Source organism: Podarcis tiliguerta (genome assembly GCF_965153285.1).
Source record: "Podarcis tiliguerta genome assembly, chromosome: Z".
NCBI classification, from domain to species: Eukaryota; Metazoa; Chordata; class Lepidosauria; order Squamata; family Lacertidae; genus Podarcis; species Podarcis tiliguerta.
In genome coordinates, this window is record NC_139553.1 from 30,560,548 (window position 1) to 30,579,922 (window position 19,375).

Below are 19,375 nucleotides of genomic sequence, written 5' to 3' on the forward strand. Positions count from 1 at the left end.
CTGTCCCTTGTCTCTATCTCTCTCTCACACACACAACGCTTCCATCCCGCCCCTAACTCCGCTTCCCTCCCTCCTGATTCGCTTTCGCTCGGCCGACCGTGCCGTAGATATGCAAATGAGGCTGCGAACGTAGCCAATCAGCCACAAGAGGACGAAACGAGAGGAAAAAAAGAAGGAAAAAAACATAAAGCAGTAGCAGCGGCGGCAAACGGTCGCCGCTGGAAGGAGAGAGAAGAGGCGCGCGCGCGTGGTGTGTGTGTGGCAGGTAATGAGCGCGCTCTCGGGGATGTGGCGGGTGGCGGATGGTGGAGGAGGAGGCGGCGGCGATGATGATAAGGCAACGGTTGGTCGGCAGATGATAAGGCAACGGTTGGTCGGCAGACCCCCCCCCCCCGCCTTCATTTCCCCTGAAGCGATGGGCAGCGGAGCCGGGCCTCTCTCGCTCTGCCTCCTCGCTCTCTTTCCTGCATCCTTCGTGGCTCAGTTTGGGTCCCCGGCGCCTCCTCCATCCGTCCTGCCCTCCGTCCCTTCCCTCCCACCTGCAACATCTCCCTTGAGCGGACGATCCCCTCGGATCTCTCTCTCTTGAGCGGACGATCCGGTGAGGAGCAGGTATCGGAGGGTCTTCTCCGGTGAGGAGCAGGTATGGAAGGGGCGGGGGGAGACCTGACTCGATTGCCTGCGGAAATGTGTGGGGAGGAGTGTTTAAGTCCCATAGCAGGTTCCCTCCCTCTCTATCTCTCCTCTTCATCTTTGGTTAAATTTCCGTGTGTGAAGGATGTGCATATTGTGTGTGGTGTTGCTGCTGCTACTGCTGCTGCTGCTGCTACTAATACAAAACCTTCCCTGCCTGCTCAGCAACTGCTGCTCTCCCCACCCACCATTCCCGGTCATCCTTTAAATAAATGAAATTAATAATAATAATAATAATAATAATTGTATTTAAAAAACTGAAGGGGGAAGGCACCCACCTATCTGTCTCTTCTGGCGGTGGCTGCCTTCATGGTGTTATGGGAAAAGGGGAACACCCCCTCACACAGCTTTTTTGCCCCAATTCTTTCTCCCGAGGAGAGTCACACCTTTCTTTTTTTAAGGGCTTGGCGAAATTAGGTTTTTGTTCGTCTATCTGCCCCTCCTGTTCTCTTAGAAAGGAACCCCATTTTTAGGGCAGGGGGCACTAGCCTCCATTCACAAGTGGAGAGGCCCTCCTTAGACATTAAGTGCTTCTGTTGTTTGACCCAGATCCTGCTTCTTCTGGCAATTGATTTGTTCTTTCTTTTCCTGGTTGTGTGTATCTTTCACTCCTCAGGGCTTCATGCAACGCCTCTGTCAGTCTGTAAGATCATCTATCCCGACCAGGGTGATGCTTTTGCTCTGCTTTGCTCTGACACTTACGCTGGTAACGACTTGACTGTTCTCCTGGAAAAAAGAGAGAGAGGGAGATGGATGCTTGGAGCTTCAGTTGATCTCATGGGTAGTTTAGAGATAATGGTTGCCACTTTCTGCTTAATTGCAGCAGCCTGCTTGAAATAGGGCTAAAAATAGTGGCTGGGAAACATTGATAATTACACTTTAACAGAACTCTTTTTTAAAAAAGAAAACGTAACATCACTACATGTGGCTTTCCTTCAGTTTTGTATGATATACAGTAGGCTCATTTCTGGTCTAAGACGGGACACAAATATAAGAGGGAAAGATGATTTGAATGAGAAAATAAAGAAAGTCAGGTCTCCCCAGAATACTTGGGAGTTATTCAAAACCACAGTAATAGAAACATGAGAAGAATATATACTGCAGATTAGGGAAGGTAGGACTGAGGGCAAGAGGATTCCAGTGTGGTTAAAGAGCAAAATCAAGGAATATATTATGGGTAAAAAGGCTTTCTTTAGAAAATGGAACTGTCCATAGAAGACAATAAAAATGAACACAAGCTTTGGGAAAATAAACACAAGCAGATGATAAGGGATGATAAAAAAGAATTTGAAATGCTCATTGCAGAATACACAAAGATTAAAAGCAAATCTTTAAATACATTTGTAAAAGCAAGCTGACTGGAGAGGCAGTTGGAGTCGCAAGTATGCTAAACAAAGAAATATTGCACAGAAGCTGAATGAATTATTTCCACCTGCCTTCCCTGTGGATTGTAGAAGATGTAGGGCAGATCCCTATATCTGAACTAAGTTTCACAGGAAAAAATTGAGGAACTGAAGCAAATGGTCTTATTGACAAAATAAAAACTGACTTGAGTTCAGATTGCATCAACCTCAGACTTCTTAAGGAACTCAAATGTGAAATTGCTGATATTCTATCAATTATATGTAGTATGTCCCCAAGATCAGCTTCCATACCTGAGGACTGGAAAGTGATTAGTATAATATTATTTTTTAAAAAGGGATTCGGGAGGAATTCAGAAAATTATAGGCCAGTTAGCTGGCTTTATAGTAAATTCAATTTTATGGGAGGGTGTTTTAGGCTCAGAATTGGGACAGATATTTCTCCCCTACAGATAAAGTATTTAATTGGAAATTACACAGTTTTTATATGATGGTTCCTTTAGGGCATGGGTAGGCAAACTAAGGCCCAGGGGCCAGATCCGGCCCAATCACCTTCTAAATCTGGCCTGCGGATGATCCAGGAATCAGCATGTTTTACATAAGTAGAATGTGTCCTTTTAAATTAAAGTGCATCTCTGGGTTATTTGTGGGGCATAGGAATTTGTTCATTTTTTTCTTTCAAAATATGGTCTGGCCTCCCACAAGGTCTGAGGGACAGTGAACCAGCCCCCTGCTGAAAAAGTTTGCTGACCCCTGCTTTAGGGGCTTTGATATCTGTTTTGCTTCCCAAGAGTTGTAAATGTGAGCAGAGAAACCTGTTCACTTTAACACCCTTACTAATAAGTCCCATGTACCACATTAATAATAGAGCCCAGAGAGTCTTGAGCTGTCACCTTGAGTTTTTTCATTGCTTCCTTTTTGTGCTCATCTGTAATTGGGTATGACTTAAATGAAAGACTTAGTGCATACTTATTGGCATCACTCTATACTTTTATGTGTGTCTCGTGCACTTTAAAGTTAATTGACAAAGGTGGTTCTGTACACACCCTTCCATGTGTCAACATAACCACTCAGTTTGAAGTAAAGTACTGAGCCAAAAAAGGCGTATGTGTGTATAATTGTTTTTCCAAAAACATACATACTATGTAAACAGAAGCCCAAGTTCACTGGCTTTTGTCAGGCCAAATTGCTGGAGTGGGGAAAGTATAGTAAAAAGTCGCTTATGGGCAGTGCCATGCATCTAGTTTTAAGTAAACTGCTGGTGTCCTTCATTCTCTTCCACTGTATGATCACTTGTTACCAAAACCTGCAGAAATAAGTTTATGGTTTACTGTTCCAGTGTAAACAATTTCCTCTCCTGCATTTTCATGATCCAATGTTAGCTACTGGCTTGCTTTGTTTCTTGCCTTCAATAAGTAATTTTCCTATGTTTGTGCATACACAATGTATGTAACCAAGCTGTCAGTTAATTGCAGAATTTATCTACTGAACATGGTAATGCAGCTTCACAATATAGAAACTTCCCTCTAATATCAGTGTTTCAGATATTTAACAAGACTTTCCATATCATTCAGTCTTTTTTCTCCCCATTGAAAAAGCTGGGTTACAAAAATCCTAAACACTTGAAATTTAATGCTGGCTGGCAGTAATTCAAGTTATACTTGAAATATCAATTCCATGGTAGTTTGTCTCTGAATCTATCATTTGGCACAGACTTAGGTAAATGTTGTATGTGGTTCTTTTTTGCTAGCTCAGAAGAATTTTGCAAGTTTGAGTTGGTCATGTCCTTTCCAAATTGACCTCACAGATCTAAAGCTGTCTTCCTGAAACCACATTTGCCTTGGCAGCTCCATGTGAAGTTGGGAAGATTATAGAGCACTCTACTTATTTTGTATGTGTTCATTATGGATATCTGCTTACACCATGAACAACAATGAGTTGCCTTTCCCATGGTAGTGATTATGGTTGCTGCTGGGCAAATTTAGTTCATGTCAACATGTCCATTGTAAGTAACATGCACTACCCTTGCGGATAAGTGCCTTCAGATTTTATTAAGGCTTGGCTCTGCACCATTACCCTGAAGACATTGAATTGTTAAAAGAACTGGTATGTTTACTTTATTTTTTTAACAGGTATCTTCTATAGTATCTTTTTCTAGCAAGTCTCCTCAGGGGTTCCATGAAGATGGTTGTCCCTGGGAGTGCCCCTATAATTCAGCCAGACCATAGTCTTGGAACTGAACTCAGCCGGGGCTCAGCAGAGAACTCTGTGATGGGTCCCGATACTGAACCAGTGGATGATCAAGTGGGCCCTGAGCTGGAAGAGGTGCGGAAATTACAAGAACTTGTGAGGAGACTTGAGCTCCAGAATGAGCAGTTGAGAACTAGAAGCCTTCAAAGTGTGCCAGAGGCAAAACTGCTGAGCCAAGCTGGCGCTAGAGTGGATAATTGCAATTCCAGGCTCAATGGGATGGAAATGAATAATAGCATCAACACTCTGATGGATAAACAGGAATTGCAGATAGTGGCAGACTTACACTCTGCACTGAGTAAAATGAGTTCAGAAGCAGAGGAGACTGATGACATCTTGCAAAAGGATGTAGAGGCCACAGAACAGAACAACTGTACCAGTGGTTGTGGGGAACAGCCTCCTAACCCAAAGTTTGTGAGCAGTACAGAAATGCAGAACAGTGATGCTAATACCAATGACTTGTCTAGTTGGAATGGTGGCAGCACAGTGCTAGTAGAAGACTTCATCACAGGTATTGAGCCAGCACTGAGAAAGAGCGAAGGGGATGCAGAAGTAGAACACCTCTTTAATGAGACAACTCTGGATGAAGTGGAGCTGTTAGAACTTGAGAATGCTGACGATGAAGAGGACACCTGGTAAGTCACTCAAAATTATGCCTATCAAGGGAGGAGGGAACTGGACCAAATTTCTGGAGCAGTTTCTATTTTTGTTTTGTTGTTTTGAATTGAGATAAAAGAAATGAGGCCTTCATCTATGTTCAGAGGAATTAAACCAGGACTCCTTGGTTTTGTCAGCAACTTTTCCTAAGTGTAAAGTCAAAGAAAAAAATGGACATTTGGGCAGCCCCTATCCACACATACTCTGGAAGTGGACAGGTTCTAAGGGAAGCAGCCCAAAAAAGTCCACAAAAAGTGTAACTGCTACTGGCCCCTAGAGCTATTAGTTAACACAGCAGTGTAAAATGTTGCATTACAGGTGCATCACTCCTCACATTGTAGTTGTGAGTGAGGCAGGTGGTTGTTTATTTTGGGCCCGGCCCTGATCAGTTCAAGAGACAGCCATAAACTGAGCTGGAAGATATTAAGGAGTGTTTGCCTCCGTAGTGTAGGATGCATTCCCACTACTACTCACATTTGATTTTGCCGAATGTGGTGGGGTGTTATTGCCAGTTCTTGTTCCTCATACAACACGTGTTTGGTACATAAATTATATATAGACATAATAAAACGCGTGGAGGCCCTGAGCCACTACTGCTTGTGACAGTTATTTACTTACTTTAAAAACCTGTATCCTGCTTTTCACCATCTAGGTCTCAAAGCAGCTTACAAAAATAGTAATATACAACATACAACAATTAAAATATCAACCTCATTTTTTTTTGCATGAATCCAGCTATTCATTAGAAAGAAATTATGTATAGTCATTTTTTTTCCTGGCTGGAATATGCTTGCTGTGGAGGCTTGTGCATTTATAATTTTTGTGGAAAGGTATGTGGGAATTGGATGTTAGTTGTATACACCTTGAATTTTTGTGAGAATAGAGAACTTCATTTATCTAAAGCTGTATGTGACTACTTCTCAGGAAGTGAGTCATGATACTGGTTGTAGTTATTGCTCATATGTCAATATCATAGATAGTTACCTAATAATTTGTGGCAGGACTTATATTTCATATAGCCATGGGTCTTGCTAATTCTCTGAAGGAATGTCACACCTGCTGCATTCCAATAAATGCCTGTTTTAAAGATAAGTGCTAGGAAGTTCCATCTTAATTGTTCATTCTGTTTTTCACTAACAAGCCTTTGTGAGTGAAGTGTGGCAGACTTACCAATGAGAAACGGAGGTAGAGGCATCATTTCTGCATTTCTGCACTTGAAGCTGGTATCTAGAGATTACTTAAAACACTGTGGCATACCTGCTTTCTGTGGTGTACCCATATCTTGTCGTGGATATCCTAGCATAATATAGCTTTTTGATAGAAAATGGATTGGAATACAGAAATAAAAGTGCATTATGTGTTTATACTGTAGTACTCTGCTTCAGAACAAGATGTTATAAAATGTAAGAAAAATATTAGTATTTTTTTCTATTTGGAATAAAATGGAAGACTTCCTCAGCTCTTAAAGTAGGGGCTTGTTTTTGTTTTGTGCTAGGACTTTTCCCTTTTAGTTAACCATGATTTTTTCCTTTCTTTGGCTAAAGAACCAGTCTTGTTTAGAAGTTAAACAATGAAATTTGTAAATTCCCAACACTTTCTTTTCCCATCCTTGATGTAGTGTCAGTTTTTTTTTCTCTTAAGCTGTATGAATGAGTAACTCAAAATCTTCCCATTTTGGAACTCCCTTTTAAAACTATTAAAAGGGGTCTCTTTGAGTACTTTACTAAAAATGTATTCGGCAAAAATTATCTGCTCTAACCACAAGCAGTTCAAGTTAGGAAAAGCTGCTGCTGGATAGCTTCTTTTGCTGTAGCACCATTGCTTGTTGGACTCCACCAGAACCACCTAATTCACCAAGTATCATTAGAAAAAATAAAATACAAAAATTATTAACTGACCTTGAAAGCACACTGACTCTCTATTTGCATATTTGTAATAAATGTAGTTATCTATTTGGGGTGGGAATGCATACTGTATATAGTTCATGTTGCTTATTTCAGCAGCTTACCCTGGCTGTAAAGGTGGACAAACTGATATAATTATTTACTGAATCAGCATGTTAAACTTTCTCCCTCTGCTTAAGGCTATATGTGTCTTCAAGAAAAATACCAGCAGATGAAAAGGAGTCTCCCCTGAAGTGGTGTAGGCATGTGTTAGACAATCCTAGTCCTGAGACGGAGGCAGCCTGCCGTACCCTAATTAGCAGACTTGACCAAGGTAGGTGAGCTGAATGTGTTTGAAAGGGTGTTTTAATATTTTGTGTTGTATGGCTGCTGAGAAAAAAAACCAGAAGGGTCAAAATTATTATTGTCAGTGTGATCTTGTCCATGTCTACCAAAAAGAAAGTGCAATTGAGTTCAATATGACTTATTCCCTGGAAGGTGAGTGTAGGATTGAGGCCTTGGTTGTCACAAGAATTACCAAGCAGACAAACCATGAAGGTTCTCAAAGCACGTGCATAGTTAAATTTGATTGGACAATTCTGCTCCTTCCATAGGTAGTATTTGGAATTTTGCAATTGAATTTAGTTCAAAGAGCTTTGATACCTTGATCTCTTGTTTTGCTCTTTAGCATTTTCTTGCCAGAGCTTAAACCACATTGCATTAGCACTAATGGCTGGGCAGGGTGCCATGGAGATAATCTTTCTAAGCTTGCCAGAGGCAAGGTGGTGTACATGATACTTGGGCTGAGGTGGCTTCATCAGTGGATGATAATACTAAGTAAACAGCTTTGGTAACTTCATGTCAAATAGAGAATCACTTTTAACCATAAATAAACATTTTCTTGAATTTTTGATACTGTATTTGCTTCAAACAGTTTTTCAGAATAAAGATAATTAATCATAACATAATCACTGTGTGATGTATTAGTTGTTTCAAAGTATACATGTCTGTTATAATAATAACTGTTCTAGATGTGACCAGTGCTATGGATGGAGCTAAAAGCTCCTGTACCCCAATTAATCTTTGTTTATTTTTTTCAACGTAGGGGAATAATATGGAAAAGTTATGCTTATTACCATATCTGACTCAGTTAGCCCAGGACTGCTAACAATCGTTAATGTTAAAGCCATCAATATTGTAGTAAACAAAAGTAAGGCTTTATGATCTATACTTAAAATCATCATGCAAACCTCATAATTCTTATTCACAAACAGGAGAGTGTTTTTTTTAGAGAGCTCTGAAAAATGAAACTCCTGTGGATTCTAATTCTATCCACATCTAATCAAATGTAAATTCTTTTAGTCCATTAGATTTCGTGTTAACTGTCTACACACCATATAATAATATTGAAGACTTCAATTTCCTATCATTCATAACAAGTAATAGTAGATGGATGATTAGCCTCCTTATGAGAAGTATAAACTTTATATGCCAACTTTCTGTTAAAACTTGTAGGCATCATGGAACAAAATAATAATAAATATGTCAATATAAAAACTGCAGGTGCAAAAGCTTTTTTAAGTTACAAGTTTAAAAGAATTACATTCTTGATTAAATTATGCTATTTTAAAATAAATATCGGGATGGGGTAGAATGCAAATAAAAATCTGTCCTTTTACTCGGAATCAGTATCTGAAAGATTTGTAGTTACTTATTCTGGAAGATTTGCATGTATTTTAACAAGCATCTCAACACTTTTCACACATTTCAGTTTGCTCATTGGTGTGTGAAAATGTTCAAACATTGATCATTTGCTTCATAATGCAGAAAATAGAGGTCTGAGGCAAGTGAGAAGCAAGAAGATTCAGAGGATGTGTTCTACATAGATAATTGTATGTTGCAGTGGCAATCTGCTTGGCAGAATCATTCTCTTGATTGCATTTCTGCTTCAAATACTGAAAATATGTTTTGTATGTACTCTGCAATACTCTTAAGATTGCTTGTTCAGCAATTAAGTCAAGTTGGTAGCCATGTTATAATTGCTAATTTTACTAGCTTTGATCTTGAATATAAAAGTTGCATCCATATGTATTAGCTGTGGTAGCAATATGTTTTAAAAATGCTTTCAGAATGGTTGTGCTTACTGTGAAAAAAAAGTCATAAAAGTCCCTTTTGCTCCATTTTAGGCCTTGGTTATAGGGGAGTAAAGAATTCCCACCCTCTTTTTTAAATGAGCCCTTCAGACTTGTGTTTTCCACAGATCTCCTCTTGCACCAAGGCACCAGGATTTTGTTAGCCTACATACAGCCAGCAACAGAAAACTGACAAGGCTCTGATGACTGGTAGAGTGGAGAGAGACACATCCCTCCAAAGCCCAGTTTTGTCACTTGGCATCTATCAGCCTGCTCAGGGAGGCAGAAACACAGTATAATTGCCTGCTACTGGGTGGCCAAATATTAATCTTACTATTTTCAAAATGGCTCTTAATATGTGTAAGGTGAACACTGTAATCATTTTGTCTTGAACTATTAAACAAGCCTATATTCACACACTGGAAATGTATTCAGACCACCTGGAAATGTGTTATATTGTTCAGGCTTCTACCCATTTCCATTTTATGGCTGAGTTGGTCTCTCTAGAAGGCATTCAGTTAGCTTTCAAAGAATCTAAATATCCATTGTATCATGAGGTACCATTCTGAGTTGAGGGATTTCAAGGACGAGATGGTTCAGAATAAGGCTTGATTGTTCTCTGCACTAATAACGCCACTCCTTTTTGAACTCTCAACATTAACTTGTTTTAGATCTTAGCTGCAACTAATGATGGGAAATCTGTCTTTGATTTTAAATGTCTGTATGCCAAGTACCTGTGGACTATTCATGCAGGGTTTTTATAGCTGTTATTTGCAGCATGTCTTTCAAAACTTCTTAATACACTTTAAATGAAAGTGCTTTAAGAGAGCATTGAGAAGAGGACAATATTATTTTCCCTCATTCCTGTGAGTCCACAGATGGCTGCTTCATGGGACTACTCTGCCTGTATCTGGATCAGCAGAATAGCTGATTCACACTGATTACTCTTGGATGTTTGATTTCTAGAATGCACGATGTATATTGTATATTATTATCCTGTACCACATTGGGTGATGTGAAACAAAGCTTCCTGCCCCTGCTTGGGGTAGGCCAGCTACTTTACCAGCATAAATGTTAATTGCACTAGACTGAGGCTAGCTTTGCTCCTCAGGACTGGCACAAAACGATATTTGTGAACCATTTAAATCCTCACTTTCAGGATGACGTAGAGGTCAAAATTATCTTGTCTTCCCACATAGGGGAGCTATCCCACCTACCCTGTCTATATATTATCTGGGAAGCATGGAAAGAGGAAGCACTATTAGTATTTCAGTATAATGCATGAAGCACTCTCCTTCTGTCTGATATTTTTGATGCTGTCTCAGGTATATATGGGGAGGGCATTATAAGCTGAGGCAGAAGCAATTGTATTGTTTGTCTTTACATTTGCAGGCATGCAGTATTAAGCCAAGGAGAGAACCCTGTATGCAGAACTGAGAACTGTCTTAATTTTTTTCTATATTCCAGACACATTAAACTGTTGGTAATCAAATGATTTGTTTGTATTGTGTTCAGGGTGAGTGTGTCTGGCATGTAATGCATGCAAATGTAGTCTGTCACTCCTTCTGCCCATATCTTTATTTAACTTGGTAAAGTTACATGGCTTTCTTGTATTTTCCTTTAGCCAGTAGGTGGAAATCCATGTATTGCGGTCCACTGGCATCTTCAAGTGTGCATAACTTGAATACAGACACAGGGTCCTGTAGCAATGCACTAAACATACCCGGGTACTGCAAATCAACTAACAAACCGCTACTAACTTGTGGCAGCTCAGGTACGGCATGGCATTGGGGACAGTTTCAGAGGACTGGAGGTGGGAGATGCATGAGGGAGTAGGGGAGGAAGAGGTGAGACTGGCTTGGTATCTTCAGGCTTAACGTGATTGCCTAGTTCTTTTTCTTGCCTTTGCCTAATGCTGATTGTTTAGACCTCTTTGCTTGTTTGTGATAATTCTGGGGAATTCAAAAAGTTTGATTTCTTGAGAGAAAAGTCCACCTCCCAGCACAACTGAGCATTTCATTTCTGGGGCATTTGATTGGTCTTTAAGATAAAGCCCTGATGAAGCCTCCTCTTACAGGACTTCCCTCTGCTGCTTTGCCACTTCATGGTTTGTATGAAGACTTGTTGTTTAACTTGCATGTGTAAAATTCCTTCTGTATTGGGGGAGGATTAGCTTGACATTTGAAGTCAAAGGACTGTATATAAATGGGCATGTGAGTTTCTCTGCTTAGACTTGGGAAAAACCTCAATTGGTCAAAGCGTTTTCCAAAGAGTAGTGTGACCAGTATGCACAGGTGACAACAGCATAACCAGACCACATATCTAGAGGCCAATCAGATGCCTATGGAAAGCCCACAAGCAAGGCATGATAGCAATAGCCCTTTCTTGCTGTTGGTACTCAGCAACAGACAAATTCATGCCTCTGAATACAGTGGTACCTTGGGTTACGAACTTAATTTGTTCCGGAGGTCTGTTCTTAACCCGAGGCGCTATTTCGCTAATGGGGCCTCCCGCTGCCGCCATGCCACCACAGCACGATTTTGTTCTCATCCTGGGGCAAAGTTCGCAACCCGGAGCAACTACTTGCGGGTTAGCGGAGTTTGTAACCTGAAACATTTGTAACCCGAAGCGTTTGTAAACCAAGGTGCCACTGTACCTGATCATAGCTGTCATCATGTCTAAGAGTCTGAGGGAATTAAGATTGCTGAGGTTAGACTTGAATGCACATCCTGCCTAAATACATATGAACCATGTAATATAATTAGCTTAGGTTCTTGGTCTGTGAGTAAGCCTGTATTTTCCTTAAGGTGTCCTAGGGCTTGGTTAGTAGCCATTTACCTGGTTATCTATGATGAGTAAGAATATCTTTCGGCAATCAACCAAAGAAACTTGACAAATATTGGATTGTAGGTTGTTTCCTTTTAGGTCACAAATGAACTAGAAGATGGGTTAGAAAAAAACATGATAAATGAAAGCTTCCTTATATTGAGGTGGTACATCTAGCTCAATATTATCTACACTGACAATGGCTTTCCAGGGTTTCAGAGACTAGGAGGCTTTCTCTGTCCTACCTGAAGATGCCAGGGTTTGAACTCAAGACCTTCTGCATGCAAAGCAAATATTTGACAGCCCTTCTCCACAAACAAGCAAACCTTTGTGGGGACTCGCAGTGGGTTTGGACAGAAAAGGGGCTGTTCTTCTCTCTTGCCCAGTTTTTGTATTGGGCTTTTAAATTTTTTAAATAGTCAATTATTTATGATGTTTTCAGGCAAAAAGTGTTCCCCTCTCTGAAAGTGTCTTATAGGAAACTTAGGACTCAGCCTAAATCCACAGTGTCTGAATCGAGGAGGAAGGGATAACATGGAGGACTCCTAAATCTACCTCCAGCAAGAGGACAAGAAAGGTTTTGATTGTTCAATCTAGGAGGCTTTGACGCATGAAGATTTGGTGATCTGATTTGGTTTATTTGTTTTCACCATAGCCAGAAGAAGGGGTACCTTTTAATTTAAAAAGAACATGTCTACAAATATTGTATGAACACATTTCAGTCTAAAAGACATCTCCCTTTGACTTACAGTGCCTGTTTTCTTATTTGGGAAATGGGGAATGATGGCAGTTAAGAGAGTCACTAGGTCATCATAGGTCTAGCTGTAGCTCCACCAAAATTCTTTCAAGGGCCCTAGACTGTTACCTGCTCCCCTACTCCCCTGCTTAGATACTATATGCCATTGGGCCATTAAATTATTATGACCTTCCCAAAGTGAAGGGCAGGATGTTAACAATAATAGGCAAAAAGGTAAAGGTAAATGACCCCTGGATGGTTAAGTTCGGTCAAAGGGGACCATGGGGTGTGGTGCTCATTTCGCTTCAGGCCGAGGGAGCTGGCCAGTATGACTAAACCGCTTCTAGTGTGATAGGACACCGTGACGAGTGCCAGAGTGCATGGAAACACTGTTTACCTTCCCGCTGCAGCAGTACCTATTTATCTACTCACACTGGCATGCTTTCAAATTGCTAGGTTGGCAGGAGCTGGGACATAGTAATGGGAGCTCATCCTGTCATGGGGATTCGAACCACCAACCATCTGATCAGCAAGCCCAAGAAGTTTGGTGGTTTAGACCACAGCACCACCCGTGTCCCTAGATGAAAACTATGTTAAATGCAAACTCTGTATTTGTGGGCTTTCTCTGTAATTTAGTTACATAAGGAAGTTCTCTTACTCATAAGTAATTGCTAATTAATCTTAATGGTAAACATGAATGCTTTATAAGGAAGTGTCACTGTACTCATTACTAGACTCAAACAAGGCTGTGTACCTAGTATGCTACTACTAGTGAGTTTTAAAGAATACTTTCTAGACCTCCTTTTGACTTTTCTCTCTCCTCCACCACTTCTGAAAGGTTATGTGGGCATGCATTCAGCATTGAGCTCTCAGTCTTCCGTTGACAGTGAACTCAGTACCTCAGATGACTCTATCACGATGGGATACAAACTGCAAGACTTGACAGATGTGCTGGTTATGGCCCGTCTACAGGAAGAAAGTATGTGAAAGCAATTTATTTTCCTCTACATTAGGACAGTATCGCCTACAACAAGAGGTTTTAAAAAACTGCCCAAATAGAGGTTAAATAACATTTTACTTTTGTGTTTTCTCCCTATATGTAACATTTTAATTTTGTTTTCTCGCATTATATGTAACACAGTAACATAAATTCTCCACTTAGATTGGGTAATTGAGTAGCCCTGCTGAATAAATTATATTGATACTAGTAAATGTTGTGAACAGTATATGTGTAAGGACTACTGTTGCTCTGATGAATGTAAAACCTTTCAGACTCATTGCAGCTGCTTCTGGATCAAGAGCACCTTTTCAGTTTAGGTGATGGTCAGGTGTACAGGCTGATTTGGGGGAAGAAAATAAGTTTGACAGCAAACTTAGCATTTGCTGAACAGGAGAACAGGTTGGAATAGCATATCTAGTCCTGGGGCCTTGGTCTGGAAACAGTATCTTTGTGAAAAGTGCAGCAAAATTCCGCCAGCTTCTTTAAACTAAATAAGTCTTTTACTATCTGCAGTGTATGAAACACATATGGAGCATTTGGTTTCTCATACATATATGCACTTCACAGCTAAAAAACTCGTTGAAATCTCCATGGATTTTGTTATGCCCTGAATGTGGGTGTCATGACCTGTAAGCAGCTGCTTTGCAGGGTGTATAGCTTTCACAACTGCAATTTCAATGTTCTGAAGTTACTGAGAAGACATGGGGTTAGAGGCATCAAAAGCTGTGGCATAAATTAGTGTTTTTTGGTGCAAAAATGTGTCCATCTTATATATTGGGATCTTCAGTTGAGCTGTTGTGTTAGCTGTTGTGTTAGTCTGCAGATGTTTTTGCTTAGGTGGGATTTAAAATGGAAACAAAGTAACTTGAATTATCCTATTAAGAGAACTTAAACAGGAGCAAATGGGCTGGGTGGCTGCTTGTTAACAGTATTCTCCCACTGGAAGACAATCCAGTCAAATAGTGGGGAAGCAAAGATCCATAACAAAATAATGGATGCAGTGTGTGTGTGTAAATGCTTTTTGTTGTTGTTTCAACAAATGTCTTGTTAACCTTCCTGCAATTTAAAATTCAAGCGATTCATTTTAAATAACCACACACATCGCTGTAAAACTATATGTGTAGTCAGGGCTTTCCCCCCAGCCGGAATACATAGCAACGCAGTTCTGGCACCTCTCAGGTGGGTGTCATTGCCATTATAAGAGAACATGGTAGGCATTCATGGTGAGTTCTGGCACCAGTCTAGAAATATAGCATTGTGTACACAGTGCTAGTACTGTTTGTACAGTTTGTAACTAGGTTTTAAAAGTAGCATAAAATGTGAGCACCTGATGGGAATATATCTTGCTGAATGATTATCTTCCGTCTCTAGGGTTTGGAACAATATTTCTGATTGCACCACTGTGATTGTGACAAGCAGTGTATTATGTCTTTGCTTTCTGTCTGGTTTAGTAGTTCAGTGGTGGGTCATATCGTAGAAACTTCAGCAAAGATATGTCAGGCAAGAACTCTGGGAAAAAATAATGATCAATAACTGTATCCTTTGTTGTTGGCCATACTTTAGGTCTTCGCCAGGATTATGCCTCCAGCTCAGCCTCCGTTTCCCGTCGTAGTTCCAGTGCTTCTTTGCATTCATTGCGCAAAGGCACCTACAGTGACCAAGACTTTGACACATACAGTCTGGAGGATGAGGATGATGGCGGTTCCTTTTCCTATCATAGTAGCCACAGATACTCACCATCCCCACTGAACTCACCACGGTGCCAGTCCCCATCCACAAACACAGACTTTGGCAGGGCAACAGGCACCCGGATTCACACCTCCCGGAGAGCAGTGCAGAATTCCATTCCGGAAAGGCTGAAATATTCTGGGAATGAAGGTATGTGATTCTCTTGTTGAATCCAATCATGTTTGAGAAGATCACGTGCCTGCAGTGGTTGTGTAAGTGAATACATTAAAGCAGTTGGATTTCTCATTGTCTTTGCATTTCCCTTATAGATGAGCTAAGGCACAGCATGCCTAACCTGGCCAGAACAGGTCGGCGTTCCTTGGAGTCTATAAAGAACAGCCGCAGCTTGGAGTCAGATCTGCAGGTTCCCGGTAGTCGACTCTCCAGAATCAATCAGCCATCAGCTGGTAAGTTAGCTTTTCTTTCTGTGAATGTTGGTTACTTATCTTAAAAACAGATAAGACAGAGGTACTGGTGGGTTGGGGTTATGATAATCTTGCAATAGACATGCAGCCTGTTCTGGATGGGGTTACACTTTCTGAGAAGTAGCTGGTTCACAGCTTGGAGATGCTCTTGGATCCATCTCTGCAAACTAGTTGTACATTTTCACGAGGGTGTTGGACCGAAGTTCATTCATGGCATTGTCATCTCCTGGTTTGATTATTGTAATGTGCTCTGTATGCAGCTGCAGAATACAACTGCTGTCCAGAATACAGCTGCTAAGGTTTTGTCTAGAGCCAGGAGGTGGAACATGCCATCCTAATTTTTACCAACTTGTTTAGCTACCAATTTTGTGTCTAGGATCAATTCATGCTTCGGTCCTAAACAGCCTGGAACAGGTTATCTCAACAATCGCCTTCTTCCATAAAGCATTTCTTGAGAATTCTGCTTCACTTCTGAAGCACTTCTTTCTGTCGCTGCATTGATAATTAGGAATGAAAACAGGGCCTTTTCTGTTGTGTCACTCAGTCTGTGGAACTACCTCCCAAGAGAGGTGCATCTGACTCCCTCGTGGTCTGCTTTTAGGATGGCATTGAAGATTCTCTTCCAATGGGAAGTCTTCAGGAATGAACTGTAATGGCTATTCTTGGGGTTGTTTGGGGGAGGGGGTGTCCTGGTTTTTTTGTTTTGTTAGTGTTTTATTTTAAATTTTGTAATCCTGAGGAGACAGGATATAAACTTTGTAAATCTTTTTGTGGTCTCACTTGTGCTTTTTCTCCCACCCCACTTCAAGGTCTGGCTCCAAGTAAGCTCCGCTATTCTTCGGGTGCTGGGAAGCCACCCTTAATAGTCCGACAGCCAATGAAAGCAGGTTCTTGTGCTAGTAGTCCCATAACACCACAGCAGTCCGTTAGAGCTGCTGGTTTTGCCAGTACTGTTGGCAGAGTTCGAAAGCTACAGTCTTCCACACAGCATCCAAATTCTGCTGGTGGTGGCAGTTTGGTGGCTAGAAGCAATAGTATGGCCACAGGAGCAAAACACACCCTTCCAAAAAGTAGAACGTCCATTGGGGGAGCATCCTCCCTGAAGAGCAAGCTGGCACAGCCAGCCAAGAGGTAAGAGCTAAAAGCTTTAAGTGCAAAGTAAAAAAAGCATGCTCTGGGCTTGTGCCCTGAGAATTAAGAAGTATCTGTGCTGTTGGCTTGGTTGGGATAGCAATATTGGCTTCTAATATTATTTGCATTGGAGTCAGGACTCCACAGTTTTGCTCAACACAGCAAAACACCCATCACCCTTGGGCAAGAGTCCAAAGGCATTCTCCTAGTTCTGGAGATGCAGTGTGGGGCAGAATGATTCCTACCTCCTCAGCTGAAAAATTGGTAAGAAAACTGTAACTTTTTGTTGTTGTTGCTACATGGCCAGGTGCTTGGAGCATCCGGCAAGCACAGGCACAAAGCAAGCTTCTGCCTGCCGTCCACTTTCAAGATGGAAGTTTGTTTCCAACTTCATGACATCTCAGGGACACAGTGCAAAATCAGAGGCAATGCTTGATTTGTGGTTATATGATCCTGGCATCCACAATTTTTTTGGCTCACCAAGGCCAACCAAAATTTGTCGACCAATTGTGATAATTTCCTTCAACTTTAGAGGAAAACACAGAAGCTCTATCAGAATTCAGTGGAACTTCCTTCTGAGTGGTCAGGTTTAGGGGCAGTGTGTTAAGTTTCTTTGCTTCAACCATGAAATGTAAAAGGCAAACATGATGTGGGATTGAGGATTGATCATTCTATGATATTATGGCAGTGGACAAAGCTGTATTGTAACTTTTGAATAAATACTTTTATTTTTTTAAAACGGCAAATATAAGCATGGAGGTGGATGTGAGGGCAGGTGCTTGTAGCAAGAGATTAGGGAGTCATTATAGTCGTGAGTTGCTGTTACTTTTGCTAATTCTGAACTGACTTATTGGGTGAAGTGCTGTCTGCATAATTCTGTCCTCAACAAGCAGTAAGTGGCTGTAGTAAAGGAAGATTGCTTGGTATATGTGAAATATATGGTGCTTAAACCATCTATTTTGAGGTTGGCCTTCTGTTTGGTATAGAATTGATGCTAGTGCACAGGGAAGAATCCTGGTTCTTGGATAGCTACAGGGATGTTGAGAAGCATGCATGTTTTAAAAGCCAACCAATGTACTGTTGCTTTGATGACATTTATTTCAGCTGTAGAGCTCTCTGATATGGTAACCACTGTATCACCTTGGATTTCCTATGTGACAATCAAGGTTCCATATTTGTGCAACATCCCCGGAAAAAAATCACCCCCTATGAAAAGACTGCATTTTTAATTGAACAAAAAAAAGTACTGCTCAATACCTAATGTTTCTCTTTGGTGGATATAAGAGAAGCAGTATACATTGTAGTAGGGAAAGTTGTGTTAGATCTATTTTGCTGCATATCAGTTTTCTGGAACCATCCTTTCATTATAACTTCCCAACACATGCACATGCAGTAAAACACATTAACACCTGTTTTTCTTGCAGCTGTGTAGAAAACAGACGTCCTGAGCACATTTGGGGAGAAGGCTAGTTTTCTTTGTGCTTGGAGTTTTTTTAATACAGCAGAGCATTCAAACATTACTTTAGCAACAGATACAGCACATAAGTGCTAATCATGTATGTTGGCTTTTACTCTATTACAGTAGCATGAGGCTACTCCTCTAAAGTACTTAATTTTTTGTATCCCAACAGATTTCCGAAGGCCAGTGTTTCTGCTGATGACTCTTGGAAAGAAGGGTGCTTCTGAGCCAATGTGAAGTTACAGTGGTACCTCGGGTTACATACGTTTCAGGTTACAGACACCGCTAACCCAGAAATAGTACCTCGGGTTAAGAACTTTGCTTCAGGATGAGAACAGAAATTGTGCTGCGGTGGCAGCGGGAGGCCCCATTAGCTAAAGTGGTACCTCAGGTTAAGAACAGTTTCAGGTTATGAACAGACCTCCAGAACGAATTAATTTCTTAACCCGAGGTACGACTGTACTGATAAACAGTGACTGGTTGTTTTGGGAAATACCGCAGTTGGACCAAGAGCCCAGCTGGCTGGGCAGGAGAGGATCTTAAAAGTCTACTCATCTTTAGCATCAGTGCACCTGAGCAACAGGGATATTTTTCTGAATTCATGCCACCTCTTTGCCTTTGTTTTATTTCAGTGGTAGAAATTGACTGCCTTTATTTTGCTTTAGCTGTTATATTCTTATTGCTTTGTACTTGGGAATATAGAAAGCTTCCTGATTACACTTGAACATTTGTTTGAACATTCCCCCCAAGGGGGGGGAGGAGACGAGCACAGGATAGTACCCCTATGGCTATAAAAGCATTTGATTTTTTGGGGGGTGGGGGTTCCCTCCCAAAAAGCATCTAGAGAAGTAGAAATAATTAGAAATTACAGTGTCATATGGGGTATCTTAACTTTTCTAGGAACTTTTCAGAGGTTTTCTAATTATCCCAAGTATGGGTATCTCAGTTACTTTGATTATAGTAGTGGTTGAAGCTGGTTTTTGATCATTGATAGTACACACTCCCAAATAAATATATCAAAACACCAAGACTCTTATGTGGTTTCTTGAAGGGCTGCTGTGTACCCTGCAGTGAATTCATGTGTACCTATTTGC

The 19,375-nt window shown here is 40.9% G+C and overlaps 1 protein-coding gene across 7 annotated transcripts; it reads left to right on the forward strand.

Moving 5' to 3' along the window:
- LOC310669821 (SLAIN motif-containing protein-like) lies at positions 1 to 19,305 on the forward strand. Of its 7 annotated transcripts, none has more exons than XM_083424228.1 (10): positions 225 to 265; positions 1,310 to 1,360; positions 4,187 to 4,939; positions 7,045 to 7,178; positions 10,601 to 10,750; positions 13,377 to 13,517; positions 15,102 to 15,416; positions 15,536 to 15,673; positions 16,501 to 16,822; positions 18,454 to 19,305. In XM_083424228.1, the coding sequence occupies exons 3-10, from the start codon at positions 4,233 to 4,235 to the stop codon at positions 18,506 to 18,508; spliced, it is 1,962 nt and encodes a 653-aa protein (XP_083280354.1). In that variant the 5' UTR covers positions 225 to 265; positions 1,310 to 1,360; positions 4,187 to 4,232; the 3' UTR covers positions 18,509 to 19,305. The 7 variants fall into 7 exon arrangements, with proteins under 7 accessions (XP_083280353.1, XP_083280357.1, XP_083280354.1 ...); XM_083424226.1 differs by lacking the exon at positions 225 to 265 and adding an exon at positions 376 to 643; XM_083424227.1 differs by lacking the exon at positions 1,310 to 1,360 and having other exon boundaries at positions 1 to 265.
- Positions 19,306 to 19,375: the final 70 nt, after the last annotated feature.